We start from the raw sequence: 24,467 nt of genomic DNA, 5'->3' as shown, positions 1-24,467 counted from the left end.
CGGGGGGTGGGGGGGGGGGGAGGCGGGGGCCAGATTTTGTATTAATGCCACTTCTTTAATTGGGGTAGCTGAACTCTGCTGCAAATCAGCTAGTTAGAAACATTTATCTGGGTCTTAAGGAATGGAAATGATAAAAGATCTGATTCAGGTGAAAGTCTCCTACTGCTTAAATCCTCTTATAATGTGCCCTGGGCCAAACATGCAGGATTCTAACCCAATACATTAATGCATCAGTGATTTTAATATCAATCATGAACACCAAAGTACTTACTATTCAGTTGTTGCCACAACAGTTCCTTTTCCTTCACCTCCACTCCCACATTCCTCCTCTACCCCCAAAAAAATATTAGCACAAAACCAAAATATAAATATTTGAGGGGGAAACACAATGTTCAAGTTGCAAGAAATGAAAGACTTGAGAAGCATACGCCTTTCTTTTCATGGCATGCATGAAAAGGAGTCATACACCAAGAACTGGATCGACAAAGACAGTAGTTCAGTGGAAAATAACTCTTGTACGCTGTTAGACAACTCAGGCTAGCGTTGTGCGTACTATATACATCTGAAAACAAAAAACTCTGCTTTTCTTCAGACAACTTAAAACAATAAATATTTTAAATGGATCTCTTTCAACTCCAAGTTGTATTTACACAGTTATCCACAAAAATGTGCAAAATAAAATCTGACATCAAAATAAATTTAAAAGTCCAACAAATTGAACTTGACATTAAAAAAGGCAGCAGAGATTCCATGCCCATTCTATACATACTTTAAAGAACTACTTAAGACAGTGAAAAGGTTGTTCCAGTTGAACCTCTGGAAATTTAACAAATCCAAACCACGCTGCACTTCAATCACTAGCTGTCTTTGCCGCAGAATTCACAATGTATCCCACCAGTGAGGTCTTTGACAATTTTTTCTTTGATCAGTTTTTGCAGGAATTTTGTTTCGCTTGTCACATTGTGCATAGTTTGTCCATTCATGGCAGCCATGCAGAGGTTGTTGTAATAGTGCAAAGGTGTGCTGGGCTGATCGAGGTCATATCCAAATCCTGCTAAGCTCACTTCATCACATAAATGTGTGGCCAGAACAACTGCTGTGACCCCAATTGTAGGTACATTCTAGAAAGGGGGGAGAAAGAAGCCTTTGCCAGTTTTATAAACACTTTATAAAATGTAATGGCTTTGTCTATTCCCTTTCCTCGCTTAAAACTGAAATCAATTAAGCAATCAATTAAAAGTAAAATCAATTACAACTAAAACTAAAAATAAATTAAATGATCAAGTAAAACTAAAAACTCCAGGGCCAAATACTAACACAACTTGAGTATTTGCCCGTAACAAGACTTTTGGCTGTCAACTCTAAATTTTTTCCTGTGAAGGCAAGACGCCCTATTACTATGTAGTTAAACTACAAGTGAACCCTCGCTCTAAACACTCAAACAACTCCTGACATGCAGTTAAACTTGACATTTCTTGATGTACACTTACTTCAGTCTTGAGCAACAGGCTCTCTAACAGTATTCCTCATAATATGACTTCTCACTGAATAACCCACGAAGAAGGCAAGTATACCACAGCACAACTAAAAGATACATAGCTTGGTATGTTACATTATTTTTATAAATAAATGTGAGAAGATCCTTCAAACATCTGTGCAATAACGCTACCATTAAATGCTTTCACTCAAAAGGTAAAAAGATGATGGTTAGTCAGTATTTTTCATAGTTCAAGAGAACTAGTGACATCCAATTCCTCAAACAAATAATTAAAATAACAAAAACACAGTGTATAATTAAACTGGGCAATTCATGACTCATACTATTGCTGGAGCGAAGGACATAAAGGAAGGATATACCCATCAGTTGCTATTGAGCACATTGGCATACATAGCAATTCCAACAGTTGGAAGGTTGCTTTACATTGGCCTGGTTTCCATACTCTCTCTGCTTTCCCTGCAGCTAGAGACACATCTGTCTATAGCTGATTGCTGTTTGACTTAACAGGGCTGCTCTTAACACACTTAATATACATCAAATGCGTGTTTTGAATATTTAACAGCAGTCACAATGATGTGTGAGAGAACACACTGTACCGGTATGAATTTGTCTCACTGCATCTGAATGCTTTGTAAAACACGCCATTTCATGTCAGCATGCACAGGCATAATACCTCATCTAAAAAGGTGAGCTGAAATCCTACTTTGATTTTACACAAGAAAATACAAGAGTCTTTTGAGAGCTCATTAACTTCCCTATTACTTGAGACCAGCTCTGAAATTGCACAGAGAAGCTATATTGAAGGAAGAGCCCAAAACTTTTTTCAGTTTCCCATTTTACTTCGTATTTCATAGTCTCCTTCTCCTAAAAGGAAACTTCTTACCTTATCCCAACCCCAGAATTTTGATCGAGGTTCAGGGAACTGTAAAATGTCCAAAGCTGTCTCTTTGATGATGACTGGATTCAGAATCCGAAACTGCTTTGATGTAAAAGGAATTTTCTCAGCAACGTCCTTCCAAAAGAAGAGTCGCACCCACAGAGGCTAAGAGAAAGAGAAGAATAGTTCAGCAAAGGCAAACTCTGAGACTGCAAAGTGTATGGCAGACAGTAGACAAGTTATAGAATTCATCAGTGACTCTGAGAAATTCAGGAAACAGTTTATAGCTAAGGAGGGTTCAGGAATACCAGCATAGAGCACAAGTGACTGACCCAAAAGAGGAAAAACCTTCTAAGTATTTGGAATTGCAGAGAGGACAGCAGGGGGGAAAGTTGTCTATTCTGAATATTGGACTGCACTTTGTGTTTAATCAGTCAACATATCCACCTGAATCCACAAGGTTCTTTGGACCTTCCCCAGCACAACTGAGCAGGCAGCAGTATTTAAAGAAATGGGAAAGGGAACCACAGTTTTCCATGAACATTAACCAGGCATTCTGAAGCAAGCACTGATCTAAAACAATTTTGCTCAGGCTTTGAAGTGAACAGCTGTTGTTTGACAGCATCCACCTAGTGATAAATGTACCACTTCAGAAGAGGATTTACACAAGACTCAGCAAGCTAGATTCTGATCTCATGCCACTTGCAGTCAATTAGTTGTATGCTAATGGAAAAAATATACTGTATCAGGCTCATTTTACAAATCTTTCCATATAATCTGTAACACTAAGCAAATGATAAGACCTACATAGCTACAACATGGACCTATATTTTTAAAACGGGCTTATTGCTACCCTAACATACAACTCTACAGCAGCTTAAACTGATCAAATCTAGGTTGCCATGGCCCCATCTTCCCACCTGTGCTCTGAACAAGTTTACTAAAGTATCAATGCCTGCACAGAGAGCTGACCCAACTGAAAGCCGAGTATTTGCAAGGAGAAGTATGTTTTCAGTTCACAGAATCAGAGAGTGGTTGAGGTTGGAAGGGACCTCTGGAGGTCAAGTGCTCCAACAACCCTGCTCAAGCAGGGTCACCTAGATCTGGTTGGCCAGGATTGTGTCCAGATGACTTTTGAATATCTCCAAGGACAGAGACTCCACAACCTCCCTGGGCAACCTGTGCCAGTGCTCGGTCACCCTCACAGCAAAAAGTGTTTCCTGATGTTGAGAGGGGCCCTCCTGTGTTTCAGTTTGTGCACGCTGCCTCTGGTCCTGTCACTGGGCACCACTGAAAACAGCCTGGTTCCATCCTCTTTGCACCCTCCCCTCAGGTATTTATTTATATTTGTAAGATTTCCCCCTGAGCTTTCTCTTCTCTGGGCTAAAACAGTTCCATCTCTCTCAGCCTTTCCTCAGAGAAGAGATGCTCCAGTCCCTTAAGCATCTTCACGGCCCTTCGGTGGACTCTCTCTCCAGTACGGCCATTCCCAGATCAGTTCCCAAAACTGCCGCTCTGCACCAGCAAAAACACCAGAGCAAGGAAGAAGGTGGGAATGAGCAGATCTGCTCCTAAGGCATGCAAAACAAGAAAAGGTACTCTTCATAAAGCACATACTTCAATCTTTTAACTCACTAACAGAGAATGTTGCAGATGCCAAAAAGCAATCACTCTTTCAGTCCTCCCAAAACAAATTTTAATACAAAAAGCCATCCTTGTGCTAGTCATTCTTCAAAACCAAACCTTAAAACATGAAATAGCCAGATAGCTTGTAAAACAAGTTAGGGATTCAAGCTGCTGACCATCAAAACGACTACATTGCTGCAGGGAAGGTCATAGACCAACATTGTCTTGTCACTGGTTAAAAAAAAAAAAAAAAAATCAGGAAGCAGAAGTTCTTAAATTTGCACAAATTCATGCATTCAGGAAAATTTCCCCGCTGCAAAACATACTCAGATTATTCAAAACAAGGCAATATCCCTGCACACACTTTCTGGACTAAAGTAGTAGCAAACAGTCATGGTCAATATTAAACAGAACTTCCACATGCTCTCATGTTGTAAAAATCACAGAATTAAGAAGGGATCTTGGAGTACCTAAACTAGTATGTATCAAATTGTTAGAAAACTTGGCAGGCTTTCTTCTAAATCCATCTCAATAATTTAGAGCACTTGTTTTCAATCTGTGGTCAGAGAAACCTAGCTACTAGTTTTCAATTTGCAGAAATTATCTGCCTGCAAATTGAAAGAGGTGAAAACCACCAATTTAAAGAGAGTTTGGAAACATGGAACCCTTCTATCAGTTCCTTAGGAATCTCTGCACTTCTTTAAATATTCAGTGAGAAGTAAACGACCTCACAGACAAATGTGAACTAACAACTGCATTGCTTCAGTTACAGATGAATTGCAGGCATGCCTACTGTAACAGCACAGACTTTAGCTGTTAAAAAAAAAAAATGGACTGGCGTCCAGAAATCTTATTTCTGTTTCAGGCTCTGCAGACTTGAACAAGTCACTTAAACCTAATGTGAAATGAATTTCACTTAGTAAACACCCGATATGTCATGTAGTTTGGTGCAAACCACCAATATCTGCAGAAAAAAAAGTGTTTCTGTCAGCATGGGGCTTCAACATGAATGGTGGTACCAACTGTAACTAGGAGATATAGCTAAAAAACCCACAAAGTTATATAAATGATCCTCAGTATAATAAAACAGATCAGCCAGCTTCTTAAGCATTAGAAAAAAAAAAAAACAACAAACAAAAATCACAGGTACATAACACTGCCACATTACATACCAAGGTTTCGTTTTTTACCATTGCTTGAAGCCAATTGAAATCAACACTTTTAAACAAAACAGCCACAAACAAGCTAGCAGGAGGATACTCGTGTTCAGAAAGCGGGGCTCCTTCCGGGTAAGTCATCCGTATAGTAGTTTTGTTACCAACATGATCTGTGTATCCTTGAACTGGTGCATCATTTAACCTAACAAAAAAAAAACCCACAACGGAGAGAAACTGTATTTAACAAGCATGGGTTACAATCTCATTAAAGCATCAGACACTAAGCAAAGAACTTGGCCCACATATTTTTAACAGAGCGGAGTACAGCGTTTTCTCAGTATCTCTCAGTTCCTCGCCGCACACAATCATCCATCCCTTATCTTTGAAAGGAAGCCAATTCTATTTCTGGATGAACTGGCACAAGTGCAAAACTTCAAAAAAAGAAAAGCTTGAATAGAAAAGTAACTTAAAATAGCATTGCAGAGTTTCATATTCATTGCCTTGTGCCAACTCAGAGAGGCTTAAAGGAGGAAGGGAAAGAAAATACACAGGAAGTTGCCAGCATTATCTTTTTAGATATATATATATACACACATACACACACACACTCGTGAGTATTACGCACAGAAAGGCATTCAAATTATCCCTTCAATGCAATATAATGCATCCTGTGGGTTTACATCATTCCAGCTCACCAAAAATTTCAGATGCTAGCACACTGCTGACAAGAACAGCACCATCCAGCTCCACCAGTTCTGCAGAACAGCATAAGTCCCACAAACTTTTCTATACCAACACAAAAGTCGCTTTGACACTGTCAGCGATAATTTCAGAGAACAGTTAATGCAAGTTCTCTGCCCCTCCACATGCTAACAGGTTTGTTTACCTTTGTATAAGAGATACTGACTCACTGTATCAAGTCTTCCCTTTTTAAGATGAGCAAGTCTTAGTTTACTAAGCAACTTGGGAAAATGCTTCTATTAAATCTATTTGTGACTTTACATGATTCAAAATACAAAGAAGGAGAATTCAAACAGTCATGTTCAGAAGGCACAAATAGAGAGCATGTATTAATTTAATTCAGACATTAGAAAACATGAGTAATCATAGAAAGCATGCACTGATCTTGTAAAGATAAGGAAATATAAGCATGCTATACAGCGTGTAAGCAAACTGTATACTGAAACGCCAATTAATTTTTATTGTGTTTGAAATAGCTGTTATTAAAAAATCCTTCAAATAAGCATCCCAACTAACCAAGGGGAAAAAGGCAGAGGTGAGTCCTAAAGCCTACCTCTGAAAGCTTAAACATATGAATGGATAAAACCAGGATTGTCTACTTGCCTATGATTTCACTGGTTTCTATCTCTTTTCTGCCCATGGTTTTTTTGTTTCTGAAGTCCACAAATAATTACACTGAATTCCTATCTTGTGAACATGACAGTTTATTTTGCTCCCAAGACTTCAAATTCCACCAAGTCACAAGTAAATTTCTCAAAAGCACTTTCAGAAATAGACTTGTAAGTTGCATAAATGTTGGAGATGCTTTCCCCTTAAAAACAAAGTCAGCACATAAGGTAAATTTGAAGTAGTTGGAATCCTTAAATGGAAAACAGGTACCTTATAACAATATCAAACTGATTCAACAAGTGACCCAGCTCTGATCCATGAAGAATTCCACCACTGCCAACTACAACACAACGCTTACAGTGTTTTGACTTCAAATCTTCTGGTAAATCATGCTCAGGTAAGAGTTCAAGGAGATTTTTAAGCTTATCAAAGAATTTGTGAAATCCAAAAGGAGGTTCATATTTAAATAAAGCTTCATCTTCATTTATATTTTTTCTTACGAAGGGAGATATGTCCATGCTATATTTCTCTGCAAATAACTTCCCCATTTCTTTCTTCACATAAGAAGGCCGGCACTGTTCCTGCAATGCAGCACTGGCATACTGCTGTGCTCTCTAAAACAAAACATACATGACTTCAGTCAAGAAAGCTAGCTTTAGGAACATACAAAGCCCTCTTAATGCAACCCACCAGCTGACCACCGGCAGTTTAGCAAACACAGGGGTTTATAAAGAAATCTTAAACATGGAAATACAAGACATTTTAAAGCATTCACTCAAACACAGATACTAATCAGTGCAGGCTGAAAACCTGCAAAGGAATGTCTCTCCATCCAATCACTTAAACCTGTATAGGACCTTTCCTAAAGAATAAATTAGGCTACTAAAAGAGGTAAGTGAAAATGAGCCATTTGAGACCATCTGTACTGTTACTTACAAAAACAGATTAAAAAAATCTAGATGTACTTCTACCCACCTAATTCAGCAGCAAGCCAGCAAGTGGAATTCTACTCCACTGCTCAATTGCATGACCCAAGTTCTGCCTGCAATAGAATTTTCCAGACACATATCCACTGGGTAAAAGTTCTGTGAAATGGCAAGCTGGACTTGCTTACTAATCAAAATGAAGCAACACATCTTCCAGAAGTATTGCTAAAGTGGTATTGCTAATGACTAAAACACAACTTTAAAAGGAATGCAAAGTGGAGGTGTTTCAGGTCTTCTTTCAAAGACTAGTCACCAAAATAAAAGACTACAGTTCCATACTGCATAAAAAGATTAAGCTGTCAGATAAAACTACACATTGATCCATCTCATTAAAAAACAAAACAAAAAACTATTCATGTAGGTTTTTTAGAAATCTGTAGTGGCAAGCTGGTATCTGAATCTGAGGTAAGGAAGAAGAGAAATAGCAAAGGTATTATTTTTATCCGTTGAAATAAAGTCTTTTTGCATGTTGTCTTCCCCAATACAACTCTGCTGATCTTTCCTCCACTGTAATAAAAAACCATGAGCAAACACAGGGATCAGAGAGTCAAGATTCAGATCTCACGCTAACTCAGTTCCTCTTCTGTATTGTTAAGGAAAGGAAAGTGTGTATCTGGATGCGCAAGGAGGGAAGTTGTGCTGGTTTGTTTTTTTTTTTTTTAAAAAAAAAAAAAAAACAAGATTGTCCTACAGAACAGCCTCTGCCACCATTACAAATGTCTCTGCAAATCTGGCCATAAACATCCATTTCTTCCTGGGCAAAGCACAACTCAGCAGCTTCATGCTGTACTTTGCCAGCAAGAGCCAGTGCGTCTTTGGAAGAGCCTCATTTTTAAGGCTGACAGCTGTGCATCCTATCAGTAAAAATGAATGCCAATCACTTGACAACTGCCCCAAACAGTTTGCAATCAGCTACTATCTAACTAGATAAAAAGCAATGCTATTTCCTCATCCTGCATCTAACTAACAAAATTAATCATGAGACAACAATAAACACAGTTCATGCAGTCTTTACGTTTGCTTGGTTTAAGGTGGTGGTTGTTTGAAAGCAGGAATATGTTATTGAGAAAAGAAGTAAGTCAAATGAGAAGAAAAGGGAAGGCAAAGAGGCTCAGAAGAAGAAAAACATGCACTGAAGAAGGTGGGAGGTGGCGGAGGATGCACATGCAGTGATGCTGAGACTATCTTAAATCAGGGATTTTGCTGTAAGTTCTGTCTTAGCATTGAGACGTTCAAAGACAGAAACGTAACAACTCTAAGCCAAGGTGTACTGTTATAAAGAGCAAACAGGTTAAGTAGCAAAGGCAGAGAAATGTCAGCAAGAATTAAGAGAAAGCTTTATTGGCATCTGTTACACCAGCTTAAAAGCCACATGCAAAACTGTGGCTGAAGTAAGTAGCTGCTTGCTTAAATAAATAAATGAACCAAGAGTTGCACCCTCCTGCACATTTGCCCTGTGATTTCAAAAACATCTGAGCAACTACAAGGCAAAGCAGACTAGGGAACTGGCTTAGGTAAAAATAAACCTTTGGTTTAATGTGTTGGGTTTGGGGCTTTTTTTTTTTTTTTTAAAATGTTACTTTTCATTTGCATCAATTTTCTGATCACCAGTGTTATCTGCACTGACACAATAGTATGAACACATATCCATTTCAAATGTTATCCTTAACAGTAACTGTTATCTCATTTTAACCCTAGAAAAACAGTTTCTCTCTGCACTTCTGTTGTCACTCCACGAGAACAAAAACCAGAAGTTCTATGGCATGAAATGAAGCAAAATATATTTTCCCTCACAGGATAATTTCAGCATTCTAGTTCTTTGTTATAGACCCTTATAACTCTTATACTGTCAAGTAATAACTTTTTTTTAAGCCAAGTAAAAAAAAACTCCAAAAAAATACCAACCCTTACACGATCGAGGTCCACATACGGCATTTTTGTTCTGTCACATTCTTCAGGGCCAAAACGTAATTTGAGGATATAAAGGAAGCACACTCCAATCACAAACAGTGCAAGAAGTCTAAAAATAAACAGAAGGGTGAAGGGGTAGGAGGGGGGGGCGGAAATAATCTTTTTTTCCAGCAACCCATCAACTGTTAAATGAGTATTCTTAAAGAAATTTAAGGCAGTTGAAGAACTTCAGGTGAATACCTGCATTTGATTCAAACCAAGAAAAACTATTGCTTTGTTCACTGCAAGTCTTTCACAACTCTTCAGAGCTATCTGCAGGAAAGTACAAACATATATAGATGCTTTGATAAGGAAAATGTTGCATACTGACACTCCGATTTATGCAGTTCTATGCCTGCATCATATACTTTAAATGCATCTCTGATGGGTCAAACAGCTCTCCTCACACAAAGAAACCAAAAGTGACTTTTGTTTTCCTACCTCAAAGGGCAACTTTATTTTGAAATATGTATTTTCATGAAAGTTAAAAAAGGGATGGAACTTCAAATTGCAAGATTTTGCACCAATGGCCATCACTCACAAGCAAAACTTTCAACTCACTGGCAGGCTAGAATGCAGAATTTAGATGCTCAGGTTTATCTTGAGAAGCCTAATTTAATTATTTACATCCCCAAAACATGCAGAAGAAAAAAACCAAACTTTAAAATTGAGTAATATAGACTATCTGTATTTTTGATCTACTCATTTCTCATTCCTAAGGAATCTCACTGTTGATCTCCAAATATTCACTTGGCTCATTTCATGTCTAAACCGATCTGCAAAAATTACATCATTATTTGATTAGAGTTGTGGTTGTTGCTCAAGTGTGTAGTTTGAACTTTATTATTGATTTTCATTTCCTATGGTTTCCTAAGGACTGAACATTTGCTTAAATGTCTTAAAAAGCTTCTTGAACCTCCTTCAGATGAAGTTAATAAAGGTTTCCAAGATTTTTTTAAAAAAAGCTTGTACCGTATGAGCTAATAGATGCAATCCTGGCACTTAATTTGCAGTATGTACTGCAAATAAGGTGGCCACTAGAAAAGCAGCACTGCTCTCACATCTGATTTAACTAAATTAACTTTTGCACTGATAGGGGGGTCTAAAACCTTCATTAGCATGTTAGGCTGCAACCCCTGGAAATCTGCTGACCGGCAGAAACAGGGGATTCACAGCAGATGAATGAAGCTGGTTTTCCTCCACAGAGGTTTATCAAGTATCTCTAGATTCAGCTGGTGCTGCACCATTCAAGTGCTCAAAACACCAGTGGATATAACAGTTTGGCTTTGGGCTTTTTAAGCTTTACGACCTAAAAATTCATGTGGCTGAGAGGCATCACAGTAGTGAGCTTTTTTGTTTTAAAATATGGTTCTGGATGTACACCAGCACACAGTCATTAATTCCAATTTGATGTTAAACTATAAACAATGGAGTGATGAAGATTTTGTGATGTAGCATTCCAGAAGTCTTCATAAACAAATTAACTATGAAGGGACACCTCCCCAAAATACCCACTAAACATCCACTGCCCTTCCATTTCTTCAAATATCAGACTGTACAAAAGCCTCAACGTTGTTACTTATCTGGATACAAAAAAGATGGGAAATACTTGTGAGTGAAGTACTGGGATCTCACATTGGCTTGGGAAAACAGGTACTACTATGACAGCGCCTAGGCCAAGTGTTTTAGTGCCCCAGGGAAAGCTATGTGCCTAACCCTCCATTCAGTTCCTGTGGCAAGCTCATCCCTTGATTTTTACATCCTCTTTGTAACTGCCCAGGCTAGGGAGAGAGCAACTGACCTCTATATTGCTGTGACAATGACACTTACTTGCGAGTACCTTTTAAAAACCAGCTTGGTCTTCTCATCTTCATGTGCAGGCACCTTACACCATTGCACAGGAGGTGAACAATCACTTTTCAGCTTCACAGAGTTGTTATCACTCAGCATTGCTGTAAAAAAGAATGGAAAAAAGTTCAGAGGACATCCAATGACCGTTAACTTACTCTGTTTCCCAGAAAAGACTGTGATTCTTGGTTATCATGTCAGGAATACTGAATCGCTCCTGACTCCCTTGTGATCAAGAATATACTCACTTCAGATGCACTGCCAGGACATGATTCTAAAAATTACATACATGTTGCCAGGTATAGGTCTTTGCATTCTTCATAAGCCTGAAGTCTCATAATTGCAACTACATCAGTTACTGTCAAACACTATTGTTTGATCTTGATGAAACACCATTTTGTTTGAGCTATTATGAGACTCCAGACAGGAAAAAAGAAAATCTACACAGTATGCTCAGGATATTTAGGATCCCTGAATCAAAGTATCCAAGCACTATGCTACCCTGATCCCATCCTCAAAACCTGAGTCCACATCTCAGATCAACTCCCTGATTTCCCCAAGGTTAAGCAAACCTGTCTCATCATCGGTCTGAGTCTACTGCTGACCTCTTCAGAAGCCCCAACAACGTGGTCAGCAACTTCAACAGCAAACACCAAAGAAGGTGTGCAGGAAATTTTGCCTGGCATGCAGCAGGACCAGGAGACTGCCGCCACAAGGGCAGTTTCTGTGTACAGCAGCAGCTCCCGTCCAACAAACATTGTGAACCCAGCAGGAGCACACAGTGCTCCCTCACAGATGGCCAAGTCACTGTTCACTAGCTAAGGAGAAGCAATCTCGCTGCTTACTGTTTGTAAGCTCCCACGAGTTTCTATCAGCATGCTTCAATTCTGATTTTGGAAAGAAAAATGCAGGCTGGCACATCAACTTCTCACAGGCTGCTGCCATTAACCAAAGATGTGAGCAAACAAGGAAACGCCATGCAAAGCCTACCCATACAAGCCTGCTGGTTTTGCCCTGAATCACAGAATCATAGAATCATTAAGGTTGGAAAAGACCTCTAAGATCATCAAGTCCAACCATTAACCCAACACCACCATGCCCACTAAACCATGTCCCTAAGCGCCTCATCTACACATCTTTTAAATACTTCCAGGTATGGGGCCTCCGCCTCCTCCTGGGGCAGCCTGTTCCAAGGCCTGACCACTCTTTCAGTAAAGAAGTTTTTCCTAATGTCCAGTCTAAACCTCCCTTGGCGCAACTTGAGGCCATTTCCTCTCGTCCTATCGCTTGTTAATTGGGAGAAGAGACCAACACCCACCTCGCTACAACCTCCTTTCAGGTAGCTGTAGAGCGCGATGAGGTCTCCCCTCAGCCTCCTCTTCTCCAGGCTAAACAGCCCCAGTTCCCTCAGCCGCTCCTCATCAGACGTGTGTTCTAGACCCTTCACCAGCTTCGTTGCCCTTCTCTGGACACGCTCCAGCACCTCAATGTCCTTCTTGTCGTGAGGGGCCCAAAACTGAACACAGGATTCGAGGTGCGACCTCACCAGGGCCGAGTACAGGGGCACGATCACCTCCCTCCTCCTGCTGGCCACACTACTTCTGATACAGGCCAGGATGCCAAAGGAGAAGGGATTCAGGCAAAGGGTTTTCCTGCCTTATCAACCTCCCGAAGCAGCACTGCCTTTGATCAGCCAACCATGGAAGTGTGCAGCCTGATCCTCCACAATGGAAGATTTCAGCCCTACTCATTCCCTTTGATCTCAGTGCTTAACCCTCTCTGCTCTTCACTGCAAAGATGTTCACACTCTTCTGTTCTCTTGCCAAGAGCTCTGTCACAAGAACTTTTAGAAAAAAGCAGGGCTAAGGGAAGGCTTTTATCTACGGACGATCTTCCACATTCTATTTTCCGCTCCACCTCCTTTTATTTTATATAGCGGTATGACCCATTTGAACTAGCCTGTATTGCTACTTCAAAACAGTTTGTTTGGACAAACAAATGATGTTCTTAAACATCAAGATGAAGGAGTTGATGAGACAGAAGCGTCCCCTCCAGATCTCAAATCCAGCCCACGGAAATTTCAGGGATATCTAATTCAGAAGATGACTCAAAGTCAGTCTCTCTTTGCACAGTCACACATCATTTCTCAGTAACAAATTTAATATACATGGTAGAAGGTCAAAAGCCACAAACCATTGTGAGACAGGGTGGGACAAGGAGAGATAAAGATCAACACCAGCATCTTAAGTTCTTTGAAGAACAGACAACAATTAAGTGATGCTTTCTAGAGTCACCTGCAAGTGGTCATAACCCACAAAACAGAGCAAGGCAAAAAAAAGCCTAATGGTTTTTGCTAGCAGAAAACTTCACCACTTACCTCAAACATAAGTAACTTGGTTATTATGATACTACTAAGAACCTCAAATTACCCACCTAGCTGTATTTATTAATTGCACAGACTCTCTGAGCTGTCACACCCATTTGTAGGCATTTGTCACAAAGCAGCAATACCTTAAACAACACCTTTTAGCAGATTTGAAAGCACTGTACAAACTGAGGTCAGTACCATTATGAAAACCCAAGGAGTGACACCCCAAAGGTCCCCCAGAATGCTAGCAGCTGGAAATCAAATCCAGCTCCAGTCTCCCACACAACCTGTCAGGACACAAGATAGCAGGTCACAGTGAGCCTATCAAGCCTTACAAGCTCATGATTTTCTCAGAGCAACACCTCGTCTTTACTGGCTGCATCTATACCGCTGAATAAAAACAGCACTGAGGAGCAAAACTGGGTGTTGACACCACCACGCCAGTCATCCGCATTACAAGTCCTTTTTGCTCTCAAGCTAAGATTTGCAGCACATCGGTCAAGTCCACATGGGTAAAGGCCTAGTGTGCAACAGCAAAAATTGTTACAAGGACCATACCCTAGTGCCAGTTATGGATCACCAAGCTGAACTGCTCTACCTTGAGACGTCCGGTGCCAATCCAGCAGGACTTGCACAATCACCTTATATTCCAGGTATGACACACATCCTTCCTGCCATACTACGCAGACAAGACAACTAAGCACCCCTCACCATTATCTGAGACCCAGTACCTTCATACCAACACATCTTGGAGACGGCAGGTATCCACAGAGATCATGTTGTCAGCACACACAGGGAGCAGCCCCAGTTCACGGAGCCTGCCAGCACGGTCACGCGTGGCACACGAAATGAGCGGCAATTAGAGGACACTGCAGAACTGCAGAGGAGAGCATGAACAAGACCTGCAGAGCATGTGGAAACTCCAGGATTGCTCCATGTACTACAGAGAGTATCAACAACCAGATCACCTCGGAGGAGACTGGCTCAGACCAGCATAAACAAGGGGCACTCAGCACTGTTTGGCAAAAGGGAAGGGGATTGCTCACTGACGTGGATGGCTTCCTGCATGGACGTGATCGCTGAATGCAGCGTAGCCTAAGCTACAACGTACCACAAAACAATAGTTACATCTCTCAGTTCCACAGATCTCTACATACCCGCCTGGGGAGAAGTATAAAATTGAACTTTTCTCTTTTAAAAAGAAAAAACGCTGAATAAAAAGCAGGAAACAAACTTCAGCCATTTTCGCTAGAGAACAATGCAGGTAATAATTCTCCCTTGGGTAAACAACATAAAGAGGTAACTTGATCACAGTCTATAGGAACCCAGATCAGAATGGATTCTGCACAAAAGAATCAGTCAGACTAGGTATCAGAGGATCCTAGGAAATCATCGCAACAACGTACCAAATGACATCATGAGGTCTGGCTGTGGTACCGGTAGCATTTATGAGGGAACACACTCCAGATTAAGCACATATTTTCCAGGAGTTTGAATTAAATCCATAAAGTTTTACAGCTTGAATTACAAGGGTAAGGTTAAAGCCTCACTGCCTTTGCTTTGTTCAAAGCAGGTTTTTATTTCTTTGCAAATTAGTCTTTCCTATTCTAGGACACAGGTTCTGTTGTAGTTTGACAGAAAGACTTGCTCGTGAAAGATTGCTCAATGTATATAAAACTTTTTATTGCCTAATGGCACTAACGTACTCCTGGAATCATCCTGCAGCACTGAACAACACAGCCCATCTCCTCTGCTGTATAAATCGTCAAAGAAGAATGCTCTGCAAACAGCACGCTTTTAAACATTTCTAAGAGTGAGAATTTCCTACTACAGAATTGTATGCAGAGATCCTACAACAGATGCAGTTCTCATGAAGCCTTTCAAAACAAAGAAAAGGGAAGGCGGCAAGAGACCTGAAAGATGGAGAAGGAACTGACAAGGTGGAGAGTGATGAAGACAGAAGGGGATTAACAAGGAATGCAAGACTGCAATAAACGAGTGCTATCAGAAAGTCTTCCCTGCCTCTGAGCAAATTCCAGTCGTCCCCAAACGGTTGCTTCACTCATCCTGGACGTGCAAAAAGGAACAAGAAAACACAGAGAATTTAATTAATCACCTCAGTGCATCCTTTCTGAGTCTAACTCTTAGTATGCTCAATGGTTTTGTTTTATTTGTTTATATAACTGAAATAATGTCAGTTTTCATTCCATTTGAAACAGTTTACTTCAGGTTGACTTTTGGCAGTTCTGTTTACTTCAGATGATTCCTTTCTTGATCAAGTCAACATATATAGATAGATATATCAAGTCAAAATACATCTGTCCAGCACAGCATTTTTTTAAAATTACTCAGGGTTCGATCCTGCACTCTTATCTAAGTCAATAAGCACCTTCCACTGTCTGGAATGGCATAAGAGTGCTCAAAAGAGCAAGGCCAGCAGTAACAAGCACCTGAGAGTGCACCTTTCCCGCAGTCTTCCTGAGCTTCCAAAAAAAACCCAAACAAACAACTATGAGTTTATAGAAAGAACCATGGCAGTTAAGAAACCAAGCACCAAAGACAAGCTGTGCCTGTAGCATCCAGATCTTGTTGTTTGCATACAAACACCACTGCCAAGCACCACTACACCCTTTCAGAAAGGGGCAGTGCGACAGTTGTTTTGGGAGCCATAAATGCAAATGTCTCAATTTGCGTACAAAAGATGTCTCAGTAGTAATGCTGTATCACAATCGCATTTTGCATTGACATTTCCATAGCTACTCATTGTGGTATAATTAGTGAGGACTCGAGGGACTTCAATTTGCTTTTCATCTACTGAACTTAAGTGATCTGTGTAAAGCTGCTGTGAAAGCTAAATTGTCCATCAGTAGGAATACACTCCAAAGCTTTTTATGGTGCTATTCTTCTCACCATAATTTACTTTTGTCTCATTGTTATTCTTAAGTAGACAAAATCCACACTTGGAATATTTCAGAAGCAATTAATTTAAGTCTTCAGGATGTCTTTTTATGTTGGAATGCTAAAAACTAAAAAGCAGCACGTGTCAAGTTGTAGGTGACCACTGCCACAGCCTGAAAAATTGCATTTGATTATGTACAGTACCTGAATTTACCCAAAGACAAAGACAAGGACTCTCAGCTCCCATTCTTTGAGTGCCAACAGTGTTACCAGGCATGGAGACAGAACCAGACCAGCCTGCATATCAGTGTAGAACGAGGCATATACCTACATCCCTCACCATCCTCTCATTAAGTCCCCAGAACCATAACTACACGCAGGGGATGTTTCCACTTACCTCCTTCGCCCTACCAATTCAAGCACGTTCCTGTCTCCCCACACACCAAGGGTCCAGTTAACAGCCTCCACGGCTGAGTCCAGCATTTACGTGGGCAGTTACCGTTCCAAAATAACTGTCTGTGCAGGCAAGGACCAGAGCCACAGAGGAAGCAGTTGCTATCAATCAGTAACTCTTCACGCAGAAGCTTACCCCCCAGATCTACGCAAGTACCTGCACACGGGCTGTTACCTGCAACCCGCAACTCTACAGGCTCTTACCCGAGCCCGTGGGGAAGCTACCCTAAGGCAAGCCACTGCTGAAAGCCCAGCAAGACAAGTGGCATCTTCTGTTCTACAGTTTGTTGCGGTTTAACCCGGCAGGCAGCCAAATACCACACAGCCGCTTGCTCACTCCGCCTCCTGCAGTGTTTTCTGCTGCTCTCTATGGGATTGGTACATGGAAAGAATTAAAAAAAAAAAAAAAGTAAAATTCATGGACTGAGATAAAGACAGTTTAATAGAACAGAAAAGGACGGGCAAATAATAGTAATTATGATAGAACATACAAAATAAGTGATGCACGATGCAATTGCTCACTACCCGCCGACCAATGCCCAGCCAGTCCCCCAGCAGCGGTCACTGCCCCCTGGCCAACTCCCCCCAGTTTATATACTGAGCATGATGTCATATGGTACGGAATACCCCTTTGGTCAGTTGGGTCAGCTGTCCTGGCTGTGCTCCCTCCCAGCTTCTTGTGCACCTGGCAGAGCACGGGAAGCTGAACAAAGTCCTTGACTTAGTATAAGCACTACTTAGCAACAACTAAAACATCAGTGTGTTACCAACATTATTCTCATACTACATCCAAAGCACAGCACTGTACCAGCTACTAGGAAGAAAATTAACTCTATCCCAGCCGAAACCAGGACACAGTTTTATAGCATGTAGCACAACATGATCTTGGACTACACCTGAAGATCCTAGGAGTTGAAAATACAAATTAACTTTCCCTATCGCCGTACCACCAGAAGTAGTAGAAACAGCCAGCTTTATGAGTCATCCGCAAGACAGTCCATCTCAAGGTCTTGCTACACAGTGCAGCCTTTGATCATGTAACAAGATCAAGAAGCTTGCAGTGTAAAGTCCACAGCAACTGAAAGCTGAAAGTCACACCTGTATACAGGAATTGCTAATGAAGAGCAACAGAGCTCAAGCAGGCAATGAAACAGAAGGTAGACTAATGCAAAAACACCCAAAAACCACCTACTCATTTCATGCCCCCTCCTCTTACTTATGAAACATACTTTCAAAAACAGTAAATGATAAAATCAAAGCTACATGGTTTTGAGCAACATTTATGTTTCAAAAAAGAAAGGTGAAGTTAAAAGGCAGAGGAGGTGTTTTCACATGGAATAAACTTGAGCAAGATACTTTTCACTGAGATGTTGTGCACATTATCAGCGATGAATTCTGCATGAACTTCCTGTTCCAAGGCTTTTTAAAACGACAGAAAACCCCACAGACACAATGCAAAACTTTATGCAAGGAGTTAGAAGAGTAGATTTAAGAAAACTTAAACCAATTACAGATTGTTTCCTAGGACACATTTGGGTAAAACAGATGACACAAATTAAGCGACAACTACAACACTAATGTCTATGATTACTTGCGAGAGTTGTGCCCATAAAAAGATTACACATTTTAATCTATCCTCATTATCGACGAAACAGATGAGATGTTAATTTTCGTTACGGCTTTCAAGACTGATATAATATTTTAATAGAAGGTTGTTAGTTTATGTAACCACATGAAAAATAGTTCGGTAAAATTTATAGTTAGGATTAATTTTGTTTACTTCTTCAGTACTGAAACCCACAGAGATCAAATGTAAGGGCTGAGATGTGTTAAAAAAAAAAAAAGAAAAAAAAAGAAAAGAATGGTTAATTAGGTGGTAGTTTTTGTGGGGGTTTCGTGTTTTGGGTTTTTTTTTTTTAAACAGATGTAAAAAATGTTTAAGAGCCATCTGTTAAGCGGAGCCTCTCAGCTGAAGAAACCTAAGAATATGAAAAATTTAACTTCTTTATCTTCTGTTCTTTTTTTAAAAGGGTCATTAAAAAAACTGATTCAGAAATCAGTATAAAACTCTCCCAGTTCCCTCCCACATCCTCAAAACCTGTTCTTTAGTGGGCAAAATAGCCTTGACTCGGGGAATTTTTACGTAATATAATTTATTGCCAATTAATACAACTTCTAAACACCAATTCTAATATTGAGAAAAAGAAAACAAATTATTTAACCCATCAGTAAACACCTTTCCTTCCCCTTCCACAGGCTAAACTTAAGCCAAACACTCCTCCTCCCCTCCTTGTCTCAATTTCCCCTATTTTTGCCACAGGTTACACGGAGCCCGTCCCAACTCCTTTGGGGAGGCGACAGGTAGTGCAGGAGCTTGGGGTCACGTGCATAATAGTTTCTGTCTGCAGCTCCTCTGCAATTCTTACTGGGCTTCCTCTGCTCCTCTGTGCTTCTTACCAGCTTACCTGCTCTGGCATAGGTGATCCACAAGTCCCCCAGGGGTGTCCCTCCTCCAGGACTCTCCCTCCCAAGTCTCCTAATCTGATACCTTCAGATCCTTCCTACACCTTCAAACTTCATCATCTCTTCACTGGAAACAATAAACCATAATGAAATAAATTTTGCAAATAATCTCTACCCTGTTCAAAAAAAAAAATAAAATAAAAACAATTTTTTTACTTCTTTTAAATCAACAGTGGATCAAGTCCTTTCCCAATAATATTCAGGGAGAAAAGTGATAATACAAAGAATAAAAAAGCTGAAGCTAATGACAGTTAGTTGTGCAATCCATTATGCACAGAGGACTCCGCAGTTGCAAGTGTTGTACAGTCAAACTACTACCTTACAACTGCAATGGATTAGAGGTATTTTTATTCATCCAAAACACAGTGTCTTTCTTAAATAAAAAACCAATTTGGAAACCTACTCTCTCGTAACTTAAAGAACTTGTCATTAAAAAAAAAACAACCAACTGGAAAAACATACGAGCATCCTCTAGCAAGAGGCACTCAAGAAACTGCACAGCAGTGAAGGACTGCCTCACTTTCCAATGACTTCTGTGGAAGTGAATCCAAATTTTTAAGCCAAATTTTAAACACAGGTTTTACAGACTAGGAAAGCCAATTGAAAAGCCGCCCAGATGTTGAAATTGGATTTCAAAGCTACACAAGGAAAGTAAAAAGCCTTTTATATGAATGGGCCCATTTGCCCATAGTGACAAAATACTCAGGAAAACGTGGGGAAAGAGGAGGAACAGACAAGTTATGCCAAAGGAACGGTTTCTGATTGGGAAATCTCTTTCTATAACACAATAAACATTGAAATACTTTCTTTAAGACTCCTGTTCAACGGTACATGACAAAAATCCCTTAAAACCACAAGCATGAGGAAAAATGATTTGCGGCAGACTTATCAGGGACACACCAAGGCATGAGAGACTCTTGCGTTATAATCTGTAGCAATGTATTAACTGTTGGATATTTATCTTGAAATAATCCTCTGATCATCATCCTACCACTTCCTAGCACAAACGGTCACAAGACATGACAAGACAGCAGCCTAGGAGCTGTTGCAGATTAGAGACTGATAGTTTCTCACCGGAGGAAAAACTGGAACTAAAGTTAAAAATTAGAGACTTCTGTCAATTATTTCTTTTGTTGCAACTATATAAACCCCACAGTAAAGTTGGCACTTCAACATATTCAGATATTTGATAAACTTTGTTTGAATATTATCTCCTTAGCACCTATTACTATTGAAGTAAAAAAGCATTTGACAGACATGCCTTTTCTGATGAACAGAGTCCGTTGTTTTGGTTAATTTAATAAAGTCAACAGAAGGAATACATCCTTGATGGCAGAAAGAAGTTTAGCCTACAATATGGTTATAAGCACCTACAACAGGACATTGATTACATTACTGTATAATGCGTCTTACAAAATGAACTTTGGTAACGCTTTTTAATCAGACAATAAAAAGTAAAAACCAGTGTCTGTACAATCTGCAATTCATTTAGTCAAGAACTGTCTCCTTAGAAAATGAGAACGTAATACTGAATCCTACACTTGTGGACCCAATTGGCAAAAAGTGAAACGATGAGTAAATGAAAATTTCAGAGCAGTTGACAGACACTTTCAAGGGCACCGACAGGATCGCAGGTGAAAATTATTTTGCCTGGAACCATGAATACCAGCCAGAAGCAATAGTACCTTAGAGGCATCAACATTTTTCTCTCCTTGTCTTATGATGCTCTACTTGCATTTTCTTCTAATTGTTTAATCCCTCATTCCTTCATCCTCTTTGCAACATCAACCACCAACTCACTCATGAAATCATTAATAACCTTATATTAGTGTGTCTATTTGCCCTGTCTTTTTCTTTAGGAAGGATACACATAGCTAGGCTACAACTTGCTCTAAACCTTGGGTCATCCAGATTGAACACAAAAAAATTGGTTCCAGCTTAAATCCATTCCAATTATCAGCTTAATTAGAGATACTCAGAGTATAACACCATCACTTCCTTTCAGCAGCTTTCACAGGAAGCTTTTTGGATATTAATAGTGCCTGCTAAAACAATGTTATAGGCAAAGAACTCTTAGTGGGGTTCTGAATGACAGTTCAATGTTCAAAACAGGGATCACTCTCTTATTTCACTTCTGCCTCGGCACCCTCTTCTCTAGTCAAGCTTTCCAAGCTTTTTCTTTGTGAAACCTCTTTCAGGTGCTCTAAAGTGAGGAACAGCAAAAATCCATAATGCATGAACACAAGAAATATCAACAAGATGTGTTTCAGCACTTAAGAGGGCAGCTGATGCTTTGCAACAGACAAAAACAGTATCTGAATTCAGAATTTGTCTGACTCCCAAATGAGCCACAGAAAGTCAGTGTTCCAGCCAAGCAGGAAGAAACAGGTGAGTTAAAGTATTGCTGTTGTGAACAGTGTGCTATTAAAAAGATAAGTATTTCTTGCAGAGGAAGCTTTTGAGCCCCCCCACCCCCAGTCCCCCTCCCTTTTGCTTTTTTAGAGCAAATCCCAGTTTTCCCTTTTATGTTACTTGTGTAAGAAACAGTGGCCTGCCTGCTCTGGGTGTTCAGAGCTTGAGGTCAGCCACTCCTCTCAGCATCTGCTGGAGCCAGCAAACACACAGGAAGAATGAATTGCAGTGTAAGAGCAGGCAGCTGCAACTCAGAAACCCCTCCTATGCACATCTCACACGCTCATTTCCACAGCATACCCTCCTCTCCAGGCACACAGACCCACACTTGTGGAAGCACTGCTCTGCTCCAGTACTTTGAGGAAGAGCCATGCCAGACAGGTGGGGAGGAAGAGGGCACAGTGTATCACCACATCACCCACCACCAGCTGGGCAAGTTCATCTAGCACAAGTGGAAGATATTTCTCAGACCCTGCAAGGAAGCCAAAACAAATTAGGTTTTTCCCTTTACACAGGGAGTTTGAGGAATAAATCTTCCTTAAAAGAAATGGTCAGAAAAGACAGGGCATAGCATTAATCTTTACTGGGCTAAGGAAACATGCCAGCAGACTTACACAGCCAAGATGTTTCATATTACATCTGAATTATGCAGCAGAATAGCACCGAACAACTGGTAATTATGGAACAATGTTAATAGTACAGCAGCATTTTTACCACAGTATCACCTAACACTCCAAGAGATCATGGTAAAAATCACACTCAAGCCTACAGAAGCAAAAGAGGAGATGCCAAAAGCCTCCCATGAAGAAAAGGCTTAAAAGGAAATTGCAATATAGCAAAGAATGTTACTGGAACCAATTTTAGTGCTTAACTTCTGAATTCAAGACTTCAGGACCTAACAGGTTGCAGAGAGAACTGGTGCTCCCAAGGAGAGCAGAGAGCTTGGCTTGTCTAGCTTCGCAAAACAGGTTAAGAATTTGTCCTTAGATACACCAAACACGTAAATACCAAAGCTGAAAGCAAACAATTCAAACAAAAGGACAATGTTAGCACTCAGGAAAAAGGGGTCATAAATAAATATGGACTACGAGCAAAAGATTCCTGAACAGCAAAGGAATAGTCTTCCCATGGGAGTAACGGAAAATAACAGCCTACACAAGTTTTAAGAAAGTCCTTAATCATTTATGAATGACCTTATGAGAGAGAGTTGCCTGCAACAGGGGAGACTCCTTCATGATCCAGAAGTCCTATGTCCGAACTACCGCTGTGCGGTTTTGCAGTGTTGGATGCGCCCACTGCAGATGCTTTAATCTGTTGTGTTTAAGTAAATTTCGTTCAGACTCGCCTGTAATTTGAAAATTACTCCATGACAAGCTTGAAGCATTGGCTGGGTCTTGTTACGTAACAGCCTTTATCAAAACTCAGGCCCTACTTAAGTTTTCCAGACTCTCTTATCTAAAGAAAATAACTCGCCCTCCAAACACCTGCAGCAATCTTGGCACGTTCCATATTCATCACCTAAACAGATGTATGTAAAACAAAGAAAATTAAACATTTGTAGCGCATTTTCCTCAGTGAAAGGAAGTTTCTGCTATCACACTTCGTCTTCCTACATCCTGCCCCTAACTGCCTGTCAATTTAATCAGACTCTACGGAAGGGAGGATACTAAATCCCAAGAAGTTCCAGGAAACCAGAGGCAGGATGAGCCCATTTCTCATCAGCTCCGAGGAAGTGGCCAATGCACCAAAGCACTTGCATGCACTAACTCTCCAGCTGCATTTTGACCTTTCAACGAAATTCCCTGTGATTGCTGCCTCTTGTCCTGCTAGCAGAGGGCTTGGGAGACAGCTCAAGGTCCTGCTGCGTGATCTAGAAAGGAGATAGTAACCTCGCTGCAGCAAAACAGACAGAATAACAGTCTGCAGGAAAAACGCACACCACTTCTTCGTCCCGTCATAAGCTGCATTTAAAAACATGTATCCACTTTAGACACATAAAGAGCATTTATCTCAACCAGTTTTGTTTAGAAAAGTAAGAAATATGTATCTCTATTTACCCTTTTTCTCAGAATGAGACAAAACCAGCCATTTACCACAGGAAAGCTGTTTACCTCCAGTAATTTTGTAAACATTTCCCATTCATTTCCATAACTAAAGAGAGCTGCAAAACAAACATCTCCCCTCCATGAGCTTTATATTTTGATCTTATCTACGGAAAAAAAAAAACAAAACAGCTCAGCACAAAAAACTCCTTTTCCTGAGTGATCTTGAAGAAAATAAAAAGGTTTTGGCAGCAACGGCAGAAGTAATTTCTATTTTGCATTCGCATCGCTCCCGAGCGGGAAAAGACAAAATCACCTACAAAAAATGCTATCACAACCTGCAGACGAGCGGAAGCCTATAGATTTTACTTCAGAAGAACAACTCCAGACAGCTCCAACTACATTCCTCTCCCTCCCAGGAGAGGCCCAAGACAGACCTGACTCCCATCACCCATCTGCTCGAGAACTCGCAGCCGCCA

At 40.4% G+C, this 24,467-nt stretch overlaps 1 protein-coding gene across 1 annotated transcript; it reads right to left on the bottom strand.

Moving 5' to 3' along the window:
* Positions 1–557: 557 nt before the first annotated feature.
* Positions 558–11,399, bottom strand: ST3GAL5 (ST3 beta-galactoside alpha-2,3-sialyltransferase 5). The gene is made up of 6 exons (XM_009579172.1): positions 11,275–11,399; positions 9,400–9,514; positions 6,779–7,122; positions 5,174–5,360; positions 2,382–2,540; positions 558–1,121 (listed from the first exon to the last, which is right to left on the bottom strand). Exons 1-6 carry the CDS (start codon positions 11,316–11,318, stop codon positions 858–860), a joined length of 1,113 nt encoding a protein of 370 aa, XP_009577467.1. The 5' UTR covers positions 11,319–11,399; the 3' UTR covers positions 558–857.
* Between the last annotated feature and the right edge of the window lie 13,068 nt (positions 11,400–24,467).

The sequence above is a fragment of the Fulmarus glacialis genome, unplaced genomic scaffold (genome assembly GCF_000690835.1).
Source record: "Fulmarus glacialis isolate BGI_N327 unplaced genomic scaffold, ASM69083v1 scaffold4596, whole genome shotgun sequence".
Taxonomy (NCBI): Eukaryota; Metazoa; Chordata; class Aves; order Procellariiformes; family Procellariidae; genus Fulmarus; species Fulmarus glacialis.
This window is presented reverse-complemented; position numbering and strand designations above follow the sequence as displayed.